The 22,490-nt window shown below is 33.5% G+C and overlaps 1 protein-coding gene across 3 annotated transcripts in view; it reads right to left on the reverse strand.

The window, feature by feature from the left end:
- The window catches only part of ssp3 (SCAPER domain-containing protein short spindle 3), a 115,985-nt gene that overhangs the window by 42,109 nt on the left and 51,386 nt on the right, over positions 1-22,490 (reverse strand). For all 3 annotated transcript variants that reach the window (XM_073969042.1, XM_073969043.1, XM_073969044.1), the window contains exons 8-9: positions 9,770-9,862; positions 9,211-9,302 (exon numbers count right to left, since the gene is read on the reverse strand). In XM_073969042.1, the coding sequence (XP_073825143.1) occupies positions 9,211-9,302; positions 9,770-9,862 (185 nt within the window). The remainder of the gene's footprint in view (positions 1-9,210; positions 9,303-9,769; positions 9,863-22,490) is intronic.

The raw sequence follows: 22,490 nt of genomic DNA on the forward strand, positions 1-22,490 counted from the left end.
TGCGGCACAAATGAGCACTAAATGAGAACAATTCAGCACAACTTGTGTTTTTTCGAAATTCAAAAATCCAATTCTGTAATGCATTCGAAAATAGCGTTTTTTCGAAAATGGTACGAGACATCGAAAAAAATTTTGTGGCACCAATGAGCACAACTTAAATTTTTTTGAAATTCAAAAACTAAAACTCTGTCAAAACTATTTCGAAAAAATGTTTTGTTCAATATCTCAGCCAAAAAAATCCACACAAATGGGCACAAACTTAGCACAACTCAGCTTTTTTCGAAATTCGAAAACTGCGACATCCACTGCCCCCACAATAAATTTTTTGTTTGTATGTGCAGACATCAAGTTTGCTGGGGTAATGAACAGTCTTTGTCAATATTTATTTATGTGGGCCTAGTACATTCGTATTTGTTTGTTAGGCCAAATGTTTATGTTTCTCTTTTTTTGTGACGTTTCCTTTGTCTTTCATTCGCATTGCCAAATATACGACTAATTGTTGTAGTCAGTGGCAATGAACATCACAAGATATTTACATGCAGAGCAACATCATTTAGCTGAGGACGAATATATGTATTTATGTTGAATGTTGAATGTTAATGTTGTCCAAATCGTTGGTAAACTAATTATGGTTGTTTGTGTACAGCAGCAACTGAGCTGCATAAAGGACTTCCATCGTACACACGTTTGTATTTACTACTGCGACTTCCTTTTTCCCCCTTTATACCGATGCCGCAGTAGTAGACAGTTCATAATTGAAGAATTAACCAAGCGCAAAAACCAATTGTTGGTCGAAAGTAAATAAACGTTACGCAAAAATCAAACAAATCGGTCAAAGAGAATAAAATCGTACTCATCTTTTTGTAATGACGTTGTTGGTCGTTGTTGTTCTTATAATCAACGACTTGAGAAATAATTAAATACAAATATTGAATTTTTTTAGAGGTTTGTTAAGCAAGGATAAACGGGAGAAAAGTAATAATTAGATTTTATTTCAGCACGGAATACGTTGGGGTTATTATTAAGATTAACCAGTATAAAAGTAGCAGTCTCTGACAAAAAAGGAGCAAACACAATAATTATGCCGTATATAAGATATATTGAATATGTATCACGAGTTTGCCTAAAAATAGGTGGAATCTGTAGGTACCGTAATGTGTGGCTATATCTAAACATGGACATTAGGGTGGTTTTAAAAATCGATGTCGGATTCTTTTAGGCAGCACCCCCCTAAATTGATTAGTTTTGTTAGATTTTAAGATTGCCAAATTTTGAGCACAATTGGAATAAGTTAAGTGAACCACACTTGTAAATTTCAGAAAATCAAAAAAATGTATTGACCTATTTTAAAGTATAAGTAGCATAGAATATTTTGTAAAACCTCAAAAACTAATACACCGATTGTCATAAAATTTTGTGGGCTTATCATGGAAATCAAAAACTAGTCCTTGATCAATCGATTTTATTTGTTAAAATTTTTTTGCCCGTTTAATGACCAAAAAACCTAAGTTTCTAAGCCAAAAATTGAAAGCTTGACTTTTTGGTTCCACCATTTCCGTAAAACTTAATATTTTTTAAAAAATCGATCGATGTCGGACTAGAAATTTACGTTCTACATAACGCCACAAAAATATATGACGATCGGTTCATTAGTTTTCGAGCTAGAGTTGGCACCGCAAAACGTTTTAATAAAAACAGGGGTTGGCAGACTGTCAGTTGCCGCAAAACTACGTAGTATTTTCCAACAAGAAAAATTCAGAAAGTAGTTTAAGATGTGCTCTTTCAGATGAAAAAACATCTACAAAAACGTTCATAGGTTTCTTGAAAAAAGAAAAAAAAACATGAAATATGGCTTTAATTTGGCTTTACAACTGGGGGTCAACACGCGCCACTGCACAGTGGTCCCACTTGTATAAGAAGGTGCGACAAAAATATTTCTGATCTTCGAATCGATCTGATTTTTTCAGTAAATGCTTAAAATAAGTAAAAAATACCATAGCCAAAAATCATCAATATGGGTTCAGTTTTTCCTATAGCCCCCATATAGCGGTACCACCCGATTTCAGGTATTTTGATGCATTCATATACATTTGTGGCTCGTATTTGTTGTAATTTGGTGTTTGGGGTTCCCAGTAATCAGAAACCTTCTGCCCCAACATTTGTGGTCATAGGTCCAGGTTTTGGTATAGTCCCAATAAACCGGTACCTCCCGATTTTAGATATTTTAAAGTTTTTATCTACATTTTCGTCCCGAATTGTTTGTAATCTGCTTTTTGGAGTTCTCAGTGATCAAAAAACGTCTTGGCCTGATATTGTGGACAGGAAATGAAACAAATTATTCCATTTGAAGTCAGAACATTTCATGGTGGGGGTATAATAAAATTCGGCCCAGCCGAACTTAACATTTTTACTTGTTTTTTATATTAAATGGGGTATCATATATCAAAAATATACAAGTGTGAAAAATACACTCATAATTAGATCCCAAAACAAAAATTACCAAATCTTGAATGAAAAAACCAAAACAAACAAAACACAAAACAAAAGAACACAATAATCCCTGAAGCGACTAGAAGCATCATTCGTATTTTTGATGTCACACACGGAAATGCAAATATATGCAGCTGGAACCAAATCTTTTTAAACTTGACACTATTTTGAAACTTCTCACAAAAAAACCAGTAAGGAAAGGATCATAGTCGGGCGGGGCCGACTATATGATACCCTACACCACTGTGAATATGTAAAATATATATAGGAGATATACATATATCAATTTGAACTGATTTCTTATAATATGATACACTTATTACTAAACAAAATTCCGTCACACATTCTAATTCATTTCACACCGAATTCAGTCACATATTCCAAATTTCATCAAAATCGGACGTATATAGCGTGTTTGGTGCAGCAAATACCTCAAATCGGCCGAAAATATATATGGGAGCTATATCCAAATCTGAACCGATTTTCACCAAAAACAATAGCTTTCTTCCTACGGCTAAAACAATTATATTGCCCAATATTAAATTTTTGCTGAATCGGACAAAAAATGCGAACAAAAATACATGGACAGACGGACGGACATGCATATATCGACTCAGAAAGTTATTATATTTATATTCCCAAAAGGAACTATGGGTATACTTCGTTTCCTTTTGTATGTTACATACAAATGAGCAAAGGGTATAATAAAGAGTGGCAGGGGATGGTATAGTAAGTAAAACTCAACTTCAGTTTTGAGGACGCAAAAAAGTATTTAAAAAAATGTAATTTCTAACACAATTAATGCGAATGTATACAGATTATACAGATTTTTATGTAAAAGTAATAAAAATAACTTTAGCTTAAACTTCCATTTCGAAAAAAATAATTTCATCTTTTAAATTATTAGTTATTTTCCTTGTAAGAAGTCACAAACTTACAGACGTTTTTAAAGTCTTTAAGAGATCATACGTAAATGCCAAATTCTTTTGTTTTTGCTTTCTTTTTTTCAGGGGTGCCAAGTTGGTGGTTTTCCCGCTACTTGTGGTGATTTTTGACGTACAAAAACCACTGTTTAAGCAGGAATGTCCACTGTTTTAAGGTAAAAATCGCTACCGATCAATGGTGCGTATGTGGCTGTGGCGATTTTTACCTCAGAACAGTTGGCATCGCTGTTTTTTTTTTTTTTGCTTATATATAGACATCAGAACATTTCATGGTGGGGGGGCTTATATATAGACATCGGATTTTAGCATGTTTTTTATTTTTTATCCGATTGGACTCAAATTTTGGATCTAGGCGTTTTGAGGGTCAATTTTTCGATATTTGGGGTCATATCAAAAATATGCAAAAAATATGCAAAATATATGCAAAAAATATGCTAAATATGCAAGTGTTTTTTTGACAAATTATCGTCAATTAAATTTGGAAAATCATCAAAAAAGCATTCTAAATTAAGTTTTTTGACGTCTAACATAGTTTTTTGCAGATTATTATGTTATTGAGACTCTCCAGATATTCCGCCACAGCAATAAATCTAGACTAACAAGACTTAAATCAGTTTTCACAAGGTGAGAAAATGTCAAATAACCCAGCATTCCTATTACAACATAATTTGCTTCCTATACAAATGTAGATAGATAATGGAAAATTTTCAAAAACTCAATCAGAAATGTCAAAATCAACATGTCCAAATATGGTGATAGTTTCTCATCGGCCAAAATTGTCTAGCAGAAAAACAAAGGAGCTAGAGTTAGTCATCGCTATTTTTGTTTAGATAAAAGCGAAATTTTTTCTAGTTTTTGGAAAAAGGGTTCGTTGTTTAGCGCAAAATGGGAAAAAGTACTAAAGTACCATTTACGATTCAAGGTTCTGGAATATAACTATAATTAGAAAAATACGTTTTGAATATCCACATATTAGATTTGAATATATTTTATAGTGTTTAGTCCTATATTTGTGGTCAAAAAGCTTCTTTGGAAAAATGCTGTAACTGCCGCTTTAATATTGATGACATGGTTTTAGTTTAATGCACTAAAAATACATAATTTCATATGTATATTGTAAGCATACAACCGCTTAATGCAGAATTGGGAAATGTTGACTCCTCGGCGAAGAGTAATGCATTATTTTTTTTAGATTTACTTTTGGCAGTTTTGTTGAGATGTGTATTATTTTATTGTTGTAAAATAATTTCGGCTTAATCTCGGGTTTTGTTGTTTTCAAATTTTTAAAAACAACAAGTTTTATTTAAAGTGGGATGTAGTTAAAATTGATGTGAAGAACACCAAATGATTAGTGCAAAATGACATCACTCAGAAAAACCACACAATAGCGTGGTAGTGGTAAAATAAGTCACACCCTTGGAATTATCTTTAACATGGCAAAATCACTCACATATTTCTGCTAGAAAAGCATTTGGAATGCTAAAAAAATATAGTTCTTTCATTCCTGCTACAGAAAAACAATTTTGATAACACAGTCGAACAGAAATTATACAATTAATTAACTTATACCTGACCGTGTACTCGATAATTTGAACTAATTATTACAAATGTTTCGAATTTGGACAGTAGTTTAATGGAGGAGTTGCTGTAAAATTTTTTTCAGCAACATTTAGAAAAAATGATCGAGTACAAGGATATAACACATTAGTCTTGTTGTCTAGGATATAAATAAATATATTAAGAAAAATATTCACCGCAATATTGTCATTAAAGTTGCCAAAGGCACTATACACCTAAAAGGCAAAGATTTCAAGGAATCTTAATTTAAAAAAAAAAATGAAATTTCACACCTGTCCCGTGTTTTGCTTATATCCTGATGTATACTTTAAAACGTCATATTTCTAGCTCTACTTTCACAATCTAATTGGCGTTTTCTGTAATTTGGAAAAATTGAGTCTTGTTGCATGGTAAATTGGTAAAAAGTAAGGAAAGGAACAAATACGGGCAATGCCAATAAAAATGTCCGGATTGTCGTATAGAAAAATTTCACTATTTTTAACACTTACAGCACGTAGAGTATTATATAACTACCACGAGTTATTTAATCATAGAAAATAATTTATTCTCTTTACCATTCGTTAATCCGGACAATTTGATGATTCGGATACCGCCGAAACCTGTGGTGTAGGGATTATCGAGATTATACTGTATATATGGGTGCAATATCCATATCTGAATCGATTCTTACCAAAATAAACAGGGATCGCCCTAGGGCCAAAAAGACCTGGCCAGATAATCAAAAGGAACTGTGGATCTATTTCGTTTCCTTGTGCATGTTGCAAACTCATTCACTAAGACATAATACCCTTAGGGTATTAAAATATAGTTATCAGTGCAATCATGAATAAAAATTCCGTGCATAATTTGTTTCCTTTCCCAAATTTCACAATTTTTTCCATATTTATGTATGCCCAAATAGGGAATATTTTTGTCGATTCGACTAGAATATGCCATCATGAAGCGAATCTAGTAGCTTTCAACTTTTAACAAAGATTGATTTTAAAAGAGTTTCACTTTCTAAAATTATTTTCCGTGCGGAAAATTCGGAGGGAAATATTCATGATTGCCCTGTATATGTTTTTATATGTTATATGTTTTTAGTAAAATATGAAAGATTTTATGTAGTATTCAATATTGTCATATTCTTAATTTCTAGCTCATTTGTAATTCTGTCAGACAATTTGGCCGAGCAGAAACTATCAACATATTTGGATACGTTCATTTTGACATTTCTGATTGAGTTTTTGAACAAATTTGTATTAGAAAGCAACTTATGTTGTAATAAGCAGGCTGGGTTATAGGACATTTTCTAAGTCTTTTAGTCCAGATTTATTGCTGTGGCGGAATAATAATTAATAACATAATAATCTGCTAAGAAATCGACGTTTAACGACAATAAACTTAATTTAGAACACTTTTTGATGACTTTCCAAATTTAATTTGACGATTTTCGTCAAAAAAATTAGTTGCATATTTTGCATATTTTTTGCATATTTTGCATATTTTTTGCATATTTTGCATATTTTTTGCATTTTTTGTGCAAAATATGCAAAAAAATATGAGCCTGTCATTGCATTCAGTTTTCTTCAAAACGAATTTTGGTCCAATCAGAATTTTCGTATCTTTATTAATAAAAAATATGCAAAATCCGATGTCTACTTATATATTACAAAACCATTGTTGGAATATTAAAATATGATATGTTTAGAGATAATTTGCTGAATTGTCATTGAAATTTGTTGATATCAATTTTTCGATTTTTATCGCAGGTCAATTTTCACGAAATTGCTTTAAAGACCACATTTATTGTCCAATCGATGAGAAAAATTTACCAGTTCATTTCTGTGGCTAAAAAGTAATCCTACAAAAAATTGTGAAAATCGACTGGGTTTTTATGTAAGGCTATTGACTATCGACTTGGTTTTTTGTAAAGCTATTGTTGGGCTCCAATCCCTTTCAGTAGAGGCCCAGGGGGTTAAGCCTTTCCCAAGTAAAGGGCTGAGTTGAAGTTTTTAAATGTTTATTGGAGGTTGGATCTCCTTGACCAACTCCTTTCAATGTTCAAACTTAACAAAAATTATTTCTGATTTTTAAAGAATGTTTAGCCGCTTAAACATTTTATGTACATACATACATATGTAAAGAAATTTTAGATATGAATATAGGTTCAAGTTAATCCATTTAACTCTACATGAGTCATAAATATAAAAATAAAACAAAGAGAAAAATGATGGAAGGCATCCATTGACGCCCTTTTTACACTTTTGGTAATCTATTTGTTGTAAGGTAACGAACCCTTTAAGCTACTGTTGAACACGCGTCAATTCAATTGGCTTGAAAATTGCATCAATCCAATTAAATCTGTGTATGTCGATAAAGGACCATCCTATGGCATTATGAAAAACCGGTTTGATGAATTCAATCGTGGCCGACACTCGCTAAAAAACGAAGGTCGTGAGGGTCGTCTAAAAACGGCCGTTGTGTCAGAAAAAATTAAGCCGCAACGGATAATGCAAGATCGCCATGTTATATACCGTGAGATAGAGGCATCCTTGGTAATTTCTTCCACCAACTAACATTTGATATATTGAACACCTGGACGCAAAAGTGGTTTTTCTCGTTAGATCCAGCACAAAAAAGGCTATTGTCGATTGCAAAGAAATTATGAATAAATACGATCGCGGTGCTTCAAACGCCGTTTATAAGATCGTCACAGACGACGAATCTTGGATCTATGCGTATGAGCCCGAAACAAAACAGCAATCGACCGTGGCGATCTTCGAAAGCGAGCCAAATCCAACGAAATTTGTTCATGGAAGAAGTCCTTCGATGCAAATGATCGCCTTTTTCTTCGGCTAAGGTGACTATGTGGCGACTATACGGCATGAAGAACGTAGAACGGTTAAATCTGAGTGATACCCTACAATTTGTTCGCCTGAAACTTCCAGAGAAATTCGAAAAACGATCAAAAGACAATGTGAGCTCTCACACATCGATTCAACCCAGCGCCTTTTTGACCGGTCAAAACGTGGAATTGATGGGTCATACGCCGTACAGTCCTGACTTGGCACACAATGACTTCATTTGATTCCCGCACATCTAGAAAACAGGCGTGATCAACGGTTTTCATCACCAGAAGATGCTATGAAGCGTTCAAAACCTTTTTTTGGAGTTGTGTCAATCGGATTGGAAAAAGTGCTTCAACGATTGATTTGAGCGCATGAAAAAGTGTATAAATCATGCTGAAGACTACTTAAGAAAACACTAAAAGTATTTTGATAAATATTCTCGTTTCCATTGTTAGGCCAGAAACCCTAGTTCCCCTCGTATGCCCCGGCACTCTGCAAAAAAATTAAAATAGATCCGAGACAAGTCCTTAATCTGCATTTTTCCCCAAATTTGTGTGCAACATGACTGGATGAAATAATACGATGTGCAAAGTTTGCGAGAGTTTTCTTGCGCCTTTGTCATTTTAGTTTGTGCCGCCAGGGTTTCTTGGAGCTCACGGTCCTTGAGGAGCTCTTAAACTTAACTTTTTCCGCATTTTGTGTGGGAGGTATCCACATAATTTTCAAGCCTATACGGGTTGAATACAATGGACCAAAGGCTGTGCATCCTTAAATCTAACCTAACACCAAGTCCTGGGTTATGAGGCCGATGATGTTGATAAATACATTGCAGTTTTTTATTTAATATACACATTATGGTGACAGACACAAAGTATATAGATAGTTGCATCAACAATATATATTTATAAATAGTTGCAATGGATATTTTGTTCGCACATTATGTTTTGTTACCTATACTGATCAGAAGCACGATAGTTCTTGTAATGAGAATTTGTCGAGCTCCCGAATTACTACTAATAAACCTGTCGAGGCAGAACTTCTTTACAATGCTATTGAGAAGTTTTGCCGACCATTAGCAATGAATTACAAGCACGGCTACATTTTATCAGGGATTTCATATCCCAATTAAATCGTCTGAGAATATTTGCTTATCGAACAAATCCACTCTCTAACTTCTTACTTGTGCAAACAAAAATTTAAATGTTAGTTTTTAAAAATTTATAGTAGGATCCTCAAACACGATACACTACCAATTTGGTGAGTTTCTTTGAATAACAAAGCATCTAGCTAGATCTTGTTAAACTAACATTGACCACGAAAATTCCGAGTTGAGTTCTTACTCTAAATTTAAATGGCTTTCAACTTACCTGGAAAGTTGCTAAATCCAACACAGCCATTGATACAAGTAAATTAAATGTTGCTGCCGCTAACGAAATTGTTCTCGGTGGAATGCATTCACCTGCAAAGGGAGAGAGGAAGAAACAACGTCAATAAGCAAGACATAAATTACAATGTAAATGGGACCAGAGACTTGTTTTTCACTGCAGCAGCATCAACAATTCCTCAACAGCAGCAGTACCTCGATAGAAAAGTACCAAGTAAAACGGATATAGAATCATAAATTCATAAACTGTAAGCGATTGATAGACTGGCAAACCATTAGGTAAACTTCATACACTTCATGTAATGACTCAGACGCGCAGCTAGGCCGAAACTGGTCAGTGGCAATAAATCTTTTGAAATAAATCCCTTTTTGGGATGAAATGCTCTTTGCACTTGATTATAACTAACGAATGTAAGACGCAAACACGCGCACACAATATTATGACTCATTTCCACATCATTCGAACTAAAGTTGGCTGTTGAGAATGTTGTGATACAGCAACTAATCGCATTGAATTACCTTCAACTCAGTTTATAACTTACCTATGGGTACCACAGTGGCATACAGCATGGATATGGAACCAAAGAGTTCTGTTGATTTTGCCGCACTGAGGAAACGTGTCGGATCTGTAGGTCCTGTTGTAAAAAAAGCGTAAAAAAATAATAAAACAAAATTAGAAAAACATTAGTGTAAGGTGGTAAATAAAAGCAACATCAAATATACATTTAGGGCTAAAAGAGAGAAAATTACTAAACTAAAAAAGGGAAAATTACTCTGACCCTCTGTCAATAAAAATACAACAAATTAGCTGCAAGGTGTGAATGTCAGTAACCACGGTGTTGTTGCATCTTTGACTCGTCAATTAGCCGAAAGACAAACAGTAGTAGAAGGACCAAATGGAGTAGGAATGGAATATCTATGGAAAAATAATTATGTATGCAGACGATGTAACCTTGTTGTATCCATACAATCATGATTTGGTACTAAAGGCCCAAATGGAGCACGATGCTGGGATTTTAAAAGAATATTGCAGGATCAATAAACTAGTTATTAATTCCAACAAAACAAAAATTATAAGATTTCGACCTCGGCCTAGTGAATCAGATTTCAATGTATCCATTGGCGAAACTACCATCTTTGAATGCGAATCAGTAAAATATTTGGGTATACATATACAAAACAATTTGACGTGGAATGTGCATATTGATGCGTTAAAAATGAAAATTGCGCCAGCCATCGGAATTCTGCGGAAGTTCAGGAGAAAATTTGATGTTAAAAGCAAATATATGCTATATAATGCATTAATACAGAGTCATTTAAACTACATGGCAATTATATATGCCCACCAAAAAACCGCACAACTTAAGTCGCTGCAAAGGTCCCAGAATAAGGCTCTGAAGATTGTTTTTAATCTCCCTAATTTGTACTCAACGCACGAGCTTTACAGAACTGTTTCCAAAAATATTTTACCATTGTATGGGTGTTACAAATTTCAGTTGTTGACATATATATTTAAATCCATACATGGTATGGGTCTGAAGTCAATTCAGTTTAATCCCAGCCAAACTGTGGTAAATACAAGAAATTGTTCAAACTTAAGAGTGAAGAGATGTCGTTTAGAAGTGACTAAACAACGTATTGAACATAGTGGATGTTTGGAATACAACCGTATCCCTAATGGCATAAAAAACTTCCAAGAATATCTTCTTTTAAAAGAGAAATAAAATCATTTTTTTTATCAAATATACAAATGCTTCTGACATAATTGTTTCGATTTAAAACTTTTATACAGTGGCGGCCATATAATTAAGAACGACATCGCACAGTGTCACGACCGTGGCCAAAAATGGTAAAAACTAAATACTTCGTTGAACAAATTTATTGATGGGGAGTGATAGAAAACATATTAATTAAGAAGAATCTGAATTTTGGTACTGATACGTGAAGTAGTTTTTGCTATATGAGGATTTAAATCCGATCATTTTAGTTAATACCTATTTTTGTGTGTTTTTTTTTCTAAAATTAATAAATTATATTATGCGTTAATATTTAAAATTTAAAAGTAGCGGTCGCTGCAAAAATGGTTCCTAAGTTCTCTTGGGATGTAATAAACTTGGCTACACCTTTGTTTGCATGTAAATATTAATCATATGGTGTTTACATTTACCCAAACATGTATTACTAAGTTTATTAATTTTCTGAAGCAAATTTTAAATTGAGTGGAGTGGGAAAAAATTTGTATAAAAGTGTATATCGATATTTTTTGCTGTATGAGTAGTAAAAAGTGAGTACTTCAAATATATAAAGGTCCCAGCTGCAGAGGTTTGCAGACGAATGTGTCACTTCTCTTCTTCAGCGACCACCTCACTGAGAGGATACCCCCTTTTTTAACAAATCGTTTTGCGGTGTTGGCTATAGCCCGAAAACGAATGAACCGATCATCATATATTTTTTTGGGCTTATTAAGTACCTAATAGTCTTGCTTTAAAACGAGAGAATTTTTAAAAATATAAATTTTTAAAAAAAATTGTGAACAGCGAAAATCAAAATTCGATTTTTTACAAAAAATTAACCGTTTTTTGACCACTAATCGGTAAAAATTTTTTTTAAAGGAAAGTTCTCATATATAAACACAAGAGTTTGATATATTCAATATGCTCACAAACAATATGAAGACTAAACACCAAATTTCAGTCATATCGGGTGGATATTGAGGCCACAACACTCAAAACACCGAAAATGAGGAGGCACGGTTCTATGGGGGCTATAGAAAGACGAGGACATATACGGACATATTTCTGGTGGAAGGTTATAAGTCCCCCAACGGAGACTTAATACCAATTTTCAGCCATTTCGGTGTGATAATCAGGCTAAAACCTTCAAAATACCGAAAATCGGGAGGTACCGTCCTATGGGGGCTATATGAAGGCGTGGACCTATGCAGACAAATTTCATGGTGAAGGTATAATGCCCCCTGCGAAGACTAAATACCAAATTTCAGCAATTTCGGTGTAATAATGAGGCTAAAACCTTCAAAATACCGATAATCGGGAGGTACCGTTATATGGGAGCTATATCAAAACATGGACCTAAGCCCACAATTCTCTGTTGGAATGTTTGATACCTCTGCCGAAGACTAACCACAAAATTTGAATACTTTCGGTTGGTCATTGTGTCTTAAACATTCAAAATACCGAAAATCGGGAGGTACGGTTCTATGGGGGCTATATCAAAACGTGGACCGACCAACCCAAATTTTTGTCCTGAAGATTGTAAGTCAATAATAGGTACGTGTACCAAAATTGATGCACCTACGACAACTCCTTCTATTTTTGGCCACAGTTAATATGAACTCGCGACATAGTGCATCGTATTAAAAAGTATTTGACTTGCTACGTTCCAAATATTTGAATATCTATATGGAACAAAATTTGTAAATAAAGTACACGGTAAGCACTTTCAAATAAAGCCAAAACATGTTTTAATTCTCCCTCGTTTATACGAAAGAAACCACGATTTATTAAAATAGTCACATAATTAAGAACGATATAAGTAAAGGTTACTTTAAGGTAATTTTCATTCACAATATGTGAATATATCGTTATGTATTTTAGAAATCGGTTACTTTGATTCATTTTTAGTATCAAATGTCCTTCAATGGTACATATTATTGCGTCTAAGTTTGATAATTAGGGCATACATAACGTTTTCCAAAATTTGCCCATAATTTGACGAATTTATTTTATCTGTGGGATCTAAAGCCACAGTTTTGGCTTCCTCTCATTCCCTCGATGACGCTCTAAACGATACCCTGTGATTGTCGTTCCATAGTCGGCGCTTACTTACCCTAAAATTGGCTTTTATCCCACTTCTTTGAGTCCTTTACGAGGGAATTGTCTGGGAAATAGTTTCGTAAGAGCCATTTCCACCTTATAAAGCGGTAGGATTTTTGTCTGAAGGTAGTAGACAGGAAACGAAACAATAATATAAGGTTTATACAAAAATTGGAAGAATTCCACACCGAATATAACATTAATTAACATAATGTTTTGTTCCACAATAATTTTGTGTATGCACATCAGACATTAGTTTATACAAAAATTGTATTTTCATCCATAAAAATTATTGATTTGACTGGTTTTGATATTAATATGAGCTTCATTGATTAAAAAGTCTTACATAGCTATGCCTACCACACCCACAAAGACATTGTGCAATGAAATCTTTCAAAATATTAAACCTTTCATTTTTATTCGGTGTACCGTTAGGCCAATTTTTTGTACAAAACGAAATTATTTTTTTATTTCCTGTCTACTATCTGCAGACAACAATCCTGCCGATTTATAAGGTGGAAATGGCTCATACGAAACTATTTCCCAGACAATTTCCTCGTAAAGGACTCAAAGAAGTGGGATAAAAGCCAATTTAAGGGTAAGTAAGCGCCGACTATGGAACGACAATCACAGGGTATCATTTAGAGCGTCATCGAGGGAATGAGAGGAAGCCAAAACTGTGGCTTTAGATCCCAAAAATAAAATAAATTCGTCAAATTATGGGCAAATTTTTGAAAACGTTAGGTATGCCCTAATTATCAAACTTAGACGCAATAATATGTACCATTGAAGGACATTTGATACTAAAAATGAATCAAAGTAACCGATTTCTAAAATACATAACGATATATTCACATATTGTGTATGAAAATTACCTTAAAGTAACCTTTACTTATATCGTTCTTAATTATGTGGCCAGGTCGATTTATGACTATTTTCATAAATCATGGTTTCTTTCGTATAAACGAGGGAGAATTAAAACATGTTTTGGCTTTATTTGAAAGTGCTTACCGTGTACTTTATTTACAAATTTTGTTCCATATAAATATTCAAATATTTGGAACGTAGCAAGTCAAATACTTTTTAATACGATGTCGTTCTTAATTATATGGCCGCCACTGTATATTCATACATGTGCATTAGGGTTAGTCATTTTTTCATTTTTTTTCGAATATCAAAAATCTGTGGAAATGGCATGTAGGGCAGGCAAAAATAATAAGAATTGCGTTTTTACTTTTTCGAAATTGTAAAAAAACCTTCCGCACAAAATGCAATTACTTTAGCTAAAAACAAACTTTTTTAGTTTACTTTTTTTTTAATTTTTAAATTTGAGAATTTTTTTCTGCAATAGTTGTTCTTGGAAATAATTTTTTTTAGTTGGTTTTAGTGCATCGATTTCAAATATGCAATTTGATCAAAAGAGGTCTAAAACCATTATTGTATATACCCTCGTTAGCATAAATGCTGAGGGTATAAAAATTTTTTTTAAAAAAATATTATCAAATTTTAAAAATCACAAAAAAATTAAAATACAAAAGTTGGTTTTGTGCTAAAGTAATTGCATTTTGTGCGGAACATTTTTTCACAATTTCGAAAAAGTAAAAACGCAATTCTGCTTGTTTTTGCCTGCCCTATATGCTATTTCCACAGATTTTGAATTAAAAAAAAAATGACTAACCCTAATGTGCATGTATTTCACACATTTAAAGTTGTCATCCGTTCTTTAAAAATTGATTATTCAAACTAGTAAGCCCCAACAAAGCCTTGAAGGCGCTGGGGCAACACATAACCATTGTAAAAAAATCAAATTAAAGTATATATTAAACAAAAAAAAAAAACTACATTCATTACAGTAAAAATTTTGCATTCTTATTTGTCCAAACACACACATATACACGTAGCAAGCAATTTTCCTCATCCAAGTTTATGGGCGATTGGTACCAAAACAGTTTTCGTTATAAAAAAAATTACAGGTGATAGAATGATGATAAAAAAGTTAAATAGGTATAGCCCCACTTTGACACTAATGTGATACCCCACAACACTACTACACGATTTACGCAGAAACGAATAGGACAAAAAATCTTGAATTTCCAAAGTTAAGATTGGTTTAGACTATACGCTTATACCATGATTAAGTACATTATTTCGATTTATTTGACAAATTCACTGGATTTGCTTAATAAAGCATAGCCTAAACGTACTGTTAGTGATAACAATCTAACAAATCGTTTTCAGTTATTAAAGGGTTGGTAATTGTAAAATTTAAAATATATCGTCAAAATAAAAAAAACAAAGAAAGGTATAAAGTTGTATAATTTATTTGCAATTATGACAGCCAAAGAAGAAATCATAATCCCAGATGTTAAACGAATATTATCTAATAATATTGATCTACATAAAGGAGTTACATCCTGTCATACAACCCAAAAATGATTTCATGATTTGTATACACTCAGTCTTTAGACTAGCGAGGGTATATGAGGAAAAGACAATTTTTGTTTTGTTTTCCATCGAAAAAAATTATAAACATTTTTTAAGCTACATGAAAGCTTTTTGGTTCATGGATTGAAAAAAAAATCCCATTCTCGAATCTATTCAAGACACCGACGTAGTCAGGGGGGGTTTTAGTGCTTTTAGTTCCCATAGGATATTAGCTTATGTTACACATTTTTTTAATTTTTGAGTAAAATTTTAAACTGTTTTAAATTGTTCAAGAAATATGTAAAGTAGTTGGAAGCATTACAGAGAATTATTTAACTACATTGGTATACTTATTGTCCAACATATTTGAAAATATAAAAATAATGAACAACTTAGGCTTTTTGAGCAATTTTATGTATAGTTATTTTTAAGGTGTTGTTTAAGCGTTTAATCAGAATTTTAGGCTGACTGTGTTACTAAGTTCAGAACAATACGTTTATTTGTGTTTATTGAACGTTTGTAACATATTAGGTCCAATACTTTGGCTTATAAACAACATGCAGGAAAAACATTTTTGGCGATATTTTGTTTTTAAAATTTTTTATAAGAGCATTTCAATAACAAAATGTAAAACCGTTGCTTAATCTTTGTGGTTTTAAGTGTTTGTATATTTTCTCTAACACGTTTGTATAATGAACTATTTTGAAATTCATAACAATTACAAATTCTTTATTATGTTTGAAATTTGCAATAAACAAACTATATCAACCATTTTTTATGATATAATTTCTGATCCACCGCAGTGTCGTAATTGTCTATTGGACAACATGATTTTTCTGTCGAATTTTTATGTTTTGTTCGACCTTTCGAATGTTAATAAAATCAAGATTATTGAGCTTGAGGTCAATGTTTATATTTTACTAGCTGAACCCGGTGCGCTTCGCTACCCCGTATAAGGTAAAATATATTTTAAAAAATTTATTTGTAGGCCAATTTTCGTCACTAATTGCAACTTTCATTAAAATCGGGTATATAAAGCTTGTTTGGTGCATCAAATACATGAAATCGGACAAAAATATATATGGGAGCTATATCCAAATCTGAACCGATTTCAATATAATTTGAAAAATTAATTTCTGGACCCAGTTCCTTCACACATTCCAAATTTCATTGAAATTGGACATACATAGTGTGTTTAATGCATAAAATACATGAAATCGGCTGAAAATATATATAGGCGCTATATCCAAATCTGAACCGATTTCAATTCTAGACCATTTTAGACCGATTTATTTCTAGACCAAATTCCTGCGCACATCCATAATTTGGAGACATTATCTGTTACCATTCTATAGATATTTGCATAAAAAATCTAAATTTTTTGGAGGTACCTCCGATTCTGATGCTTTATCTCCGGATCAACGCGGAATTTCAGAAATTTGTATAGCCTATGTTACCTTCAGGCCATGTAGTGATATACTCTGAAAATTTCAGTAAGATCGGTTCAGCGGTTTTTGAGTCCATAAACTTCAAACAAACAAACGTACAAATATTTTTCTACTTTATATATATATATTGATTTATTTTGTTTTTCAAAATAGTCAGGCTTAATCCCATAGTCGTTGTTTTAATATTTTATTAAAACAACTTTAATTTATTAGTGGGAAAAAATTGGCAATGTTTACCAAGGGGTACGGCAGGGAATACTATAGTTTCAGATCTCGCCACAGATCTTCATCAGTTCCCTTATTTCTTGTTTTTCAACAAGAAACTTTTTATACCCAAGTGTCAATTGCTAGCTCAAATAGATACGTGCGCAAAGAAACACTCTGATCGAGAATTTCTTTGGCACTACCTAAACTCTAGCAACTTCACTTGCAAACAAATCCAAATTTCTTTGCGCACGTATCTATTTGAGCTAGCAATTGACACTTGGGTATAAAAAGTTTCTTGTTGAAAAACAAGAAATAAGGGAACTGATGAAGATCTGTGGCGAGATCTGAAACTATAGTATTCCCTGCCGTACCCCTTGGTAAACATTGCCAATTTTTTCCCACTAATAAATTAAAGTTGTTTTAATAAAATATTAAAACAACGACTATGGGATTAAGCCTGACTATTTTGAAAAACAAAATAGAAGTCGTCATCCCAAACAAAAAACGCCAACCCTCCTATATTGATTTATTACATATTATTTCCAATATTTCAAAATTTCATCTTCAGAGATTTTTCTGTCGATTACTCTTTGAATAAAACCAGAAGAAAACGTCATAAAAAAACCCACAGCAATTGTATTTTGGGAAGTACTTTCAATGGATGCACATTTCTAAAAATGTTAATTTTTCCTGCTTCGGTAAAGGACCTTGTGACGACAAACGAAATCTTAAAACTGATCGGAAACAGGTTCTTCTTCGTCAAAATCTCAACAAGTACCACTAGACTTTGCGGACAGGAATATACCCTGAGCCTGTGTGAATTGAAACTTTCATCTATAGACAGATCGAATAGCGGCTACACAGCCATTAGGAGATTTTCAGAAATTTGTAGCCATTTTCGGACGTATGAACTTGCAAACAAAATATGGATTTGTATCATTGATCACAAGTGTTGCGGAGGAGGTATGGAGAAATTGACCGGACCGACATAGTTCATTTTTGGAGTAGATCTTATTTTGGGAGTCATTCCTTTTAAAAGATATTGCGCGCACCAGTCATTTCAGTTCGCCACAGTATAATTTTCACCTTTTGACTCTTATGTCAGGAAATATGGACTTTCCCACGAAAAACTTAATACCGCTCTAAACTGCACTTAAACAACTATTTTGAAGGTTTGTGAGGGAGGTACCCCCGTATGGCCCATCTTCGAGCAAAATCTAAGTTTGAAAAAAATATTACTAAATCCACTTTAGCTAAAATTCTTGAAATTTGGGGGAAAATACCAGAAGAAGTTGACCGAAAAGCACTATCTTCGAATTTTGTATATATAAGGCTCGCTGAAATACTGTGATAAACAAAGCTTGTATCCGGTTCGAAAGTTGTCGTGTGCACTAGCCACTACACATGATTGCCTTAGGTGTTCTTTACAGCTTTCGGGCCATTTTCTCTGGAAGTATAGACTTGCCTCTGAAAAATTTGTGCGGTAGTAATAGGAGCCCCGGGGACACTTGTTGCAAAAAGCAAAGCGTTTATAGAGAGTTTTTTTTATTTATTAATTTATTTATTTTATATTTTTACTTATAACTAATTATTAGCATAAAGGAAGTGAAGCCATGACCATTGAGGTCATAAGCTTACACAGCTTATCCAGAGAGGTCCTTAACTGCACTTCGCTGAAATTTTTTGAAATACTCTGCGGAAGTTTGCCGAAAGAGTAGATAGATCAAAATATCACGAAGGCCAAATTTTTAACCGAATCGTTTGATCTGTTTGAGAATTATCGTGCTCCCCAGGCGGCTACCCAGATGAACGGACATAGCTAAGTCGACTCCAAGTTTTCTGAAGCAGATTTCTTCCAAACACACTTTGGCCCTAAAGCCATTATTTCGATAAGGCACATTTTGGCTAAAGGCTGAGAGTATAAAAATGTAGATTGAGAAAAATTGTGTTTATGGATTTTTGCTAAAAGAATGTATACATGTATAGACCTTGGATTGGGCGACATATTTTCATTTTAAACGAAGTTAAGACTGGATTCCAGAGATTCCCTTGTTCCTGATAAATTTATAAGAAGATCCAGAATTTCTATAAGTGAAGTCGGACGATTGGACGCCAAAATTACTCTATTGACAGATGCACGATTTGGCGACAGAATTTGTTTATTTACATTTACATAACCGCGATTAGGTGCAAGAATTTCTTGATGGATAGACTAACTATTGCTCAGCATTAGTTCTCGGCCTTCAGAAATTCTTTGCGATATGTAGACATCGGATTTTTGCATATTTTTGAAAATTATAATGTTAAGATATTTAAAAATTAAATGCTATGATATTTCTAAGGTTTTCCATTGTATTCGCTTTCTTTTGGCCTTGCCGAAGTGATATCACTGAATTTTATAACATTCACTGTAGTTGTGAATTATTTGATAAATGATAAGCCCAAAAATATATGGCAGTATTAATATATTCATTGTTTTGACCATATATTAACTGTGACATATTGTCAAAAAAAGTTCTAAAAACAAGATAAAATTGGCCAAGAAGCCTTGCCCTTGAGCCATATTAACTAAAAAATAGTATTGAAAATTATTTCATCAGTAGAATAAGTCTAAAATAAGGTTTACATCTTTGCTAAATAATACATTTTCGCTAACATGAACTTTCAAAATTTTGGTCAGGTGGGCCCCGCATCTTAAAAATATTTTAAAAAAATATGTACGTAATCTAAACATCGCGAAGATTCAAATGAAACCAAAACATTACAAAAATATGTTCAGCAAATTAAAAAAAAAATGTTTGTAAGAAAAAAATATTTTTTCAAATTTATTTTGTGAGTTAGCACGGTGCTCTTGAATCAAATTTAAATGGAAGGTGCTTACACCTCGGAAGTTTTTGCGGATTCTGAAACCACAATGTTCATAGATGAGAAAAATCAAAAAACAAAAAAAAATCGCCGGAGCGCTTTTTAAATAAATCGCGATTCAAGTTGACATTTTTAGGGGTTGTTTAGGTTTTCACGAAAATGTTGTAACTATGAAAATTCTCTACAAGAGTGACCTTTACGGTATTTTCATAAGTTTTACCATTTTTGAGATATTGAAGTTCAAATTGGGACAATGAAATTTTTCCTAGGTTGTTCCATTTTTATACCCTACACCACTATGTGGGGAGGGTATTATAAGTTGGTTTTGCCCAAAAAGTTTGTAACGCATCGAAATAATGGCCGTAGACCGATACTTATATATACCAAAATGAATGTCTCGAAGAGCTGAGTCGATCTGGCTATGTGTGTCCCTCCGTCTGGCCGTTTGTCCATCTAAACCTTGTAATCACGCTACAGGTCGCAATTTTTATCGGATCGTCACGAAATTTTGGTTGTTGATGAGGGTCCCGGAGGGGAAGAAGCCTATTGATTTTGGTGATGGTCGGATAATGTTCAGGGGTCGGAATGGGCAAAAAACTTATGTGGATAAAAAGACAACGTTTTTTTCCAAAGCGAATATCTCAGCTTCTATATGGGGTATACCAAAAACAAGACTGAGAATAAAAGTAGAAAATATCACCTTTCTAATGATGTAAAGTAAGTTCTCGTAGGTGATCAAACAACGGAGATATTACAATAGTGGCAAATAAAACCCAAATTTTCATTCTTGCGATTTAAATTATAATGACGAATATCACAGCTTTGGTTAGGGACATTTCAAAAGCAAAGCCTGACTATGAAAGTAGAAGATCCCATCTTTACAATGATGCAAACTAGGTCGGCATAGGTGACCAAATAACGGAGATATTGCAATAGTCGGTAATACATCCCATTTTTTCCACTTTTTTGGAAATCACACTACAGGTCGCAATTTTGATCGGATCGGCATGAAATTTTGGGTGTTGATGGGGTCCCGGAGGGGAAGAAGCCTATTGATTTTGGTGATGGTCGGATAATAATTAGGGGTCGGAATAAGCAAAAAAGTTATTTGGAGAAAATGTCTACATTTTATTCCAAAGCAAATATCTCAGCGTCTATAAGGGGTATATAAAAAGGCAATGAAAGTAGAAAATATCGCCGTTGAAACGATGTAACGTAGGTTGTCGTGGGCGGTCACACAACGAAGATATCGCAATAGTCGCTAATAGAACCCAACTTTTCAATTTTGCGATTTTAGTTATAATAACGCATATCACACCTTTGCTTGGGGACCATCTAAAAGCAAAGCCCGACTAAGAAAATAGAAAATGCCATCTTTAAAATTATGGAAAGTAGGTTGGCGTAGGTGGTCAAATAATAGAGATATCGCAATAGTCGGTAATACATCCCTTTTTTCCACTTTTTCTGCAATCACACTACAGGTCGGAAGTTTGATCGGATCATCACGAAATTTTCTTACAGAGATAGAAAAATATTGATGTTGGTGATGTCGATAGTAGTCCAATATAAAATTAAATTTTAATTATTTTGGTTCAGTTCGCCTTAAGTCATTTGGCGTAAAAGCCAGATATGTGAAAACTTTCGTATCTCCCTAAAAGAAATATTTTCGAGTGAAAAGATTATGCACAGAGGTAGTGGTGTAGGGTATCACATAGTCGGCCCAGTACTGACTATAGCCTTTTCTCACTTGTTTTAGATATATAAGTTTAAGTTGGGAAATTGCAGTGTTGACATTGTTTTATAATGAGACGATACAGAATTGAATTGTCCGAATTTCAACTTCTATATCCCGAAAGTCGTAAAACCTACGAAAATATCATTAAGGTCGATCGTGTAGAGAATTTTGATAGCTACGGCATTTTTTTTTATTCCCATTTTGATAGGACTTGTGGTTTCCAAGCAAAATCGCAAAAACCTAAACAACCCCTAAAAATTTCAACTTGAATCGCGACTTATTCGAAAAGCGCTCCGGCGATTTTTTTGTTTTTTTTGACTTTTCTCATCTACGAACATTGTAGTTTCAGAATCCGCAAAAACTTCCCAGGTGTAAGCACCTTCCATTTAAACTTGATTCAAGAGCACCGTGTTAGTTGAAGACAGTGTAGGAAAAATAGGTCGGAGTTATTAACCTATTCTAGGCAAAATTCATTCGAAAACGCACATTTATTATTGTAATCACTTCCCGAATACACCCCCTAAAATCTTGCGGAAGGTATGGAAGATTTTCAAATAAATTTTGGGTTCCTTTAAATGGAGATTAATTTTGAAGGAAAACAGTATAGGGTAATATATATTGTAAAATGCATGTAAATCGCGAAATCCTCAAAATCACTTGATGCGCATGCGGTTTCCTGATACAAAAATTGTTTTCTTTTAGTTTGAATACATTTACCAATATTTCCTTTGGTGGCTCCGATGTAGCATCG

The sequence above is a fragment of the Musca autumnalis genome, unplaced genomic scaffold, assembly GCF_047663935.1.
Source record: "Musca autumnalis isolate F117 unplaced genomic scaffold, ASM4766393v1 scaffold_2, whole genome shotgun sequence".
NCBI classification, from domain to species: domain Eukaryota; kingdom Metazoa; phylum Arthropoda; class Insecta; order Diptera; family Muscidae; genus Musca; species Musca autumnalis.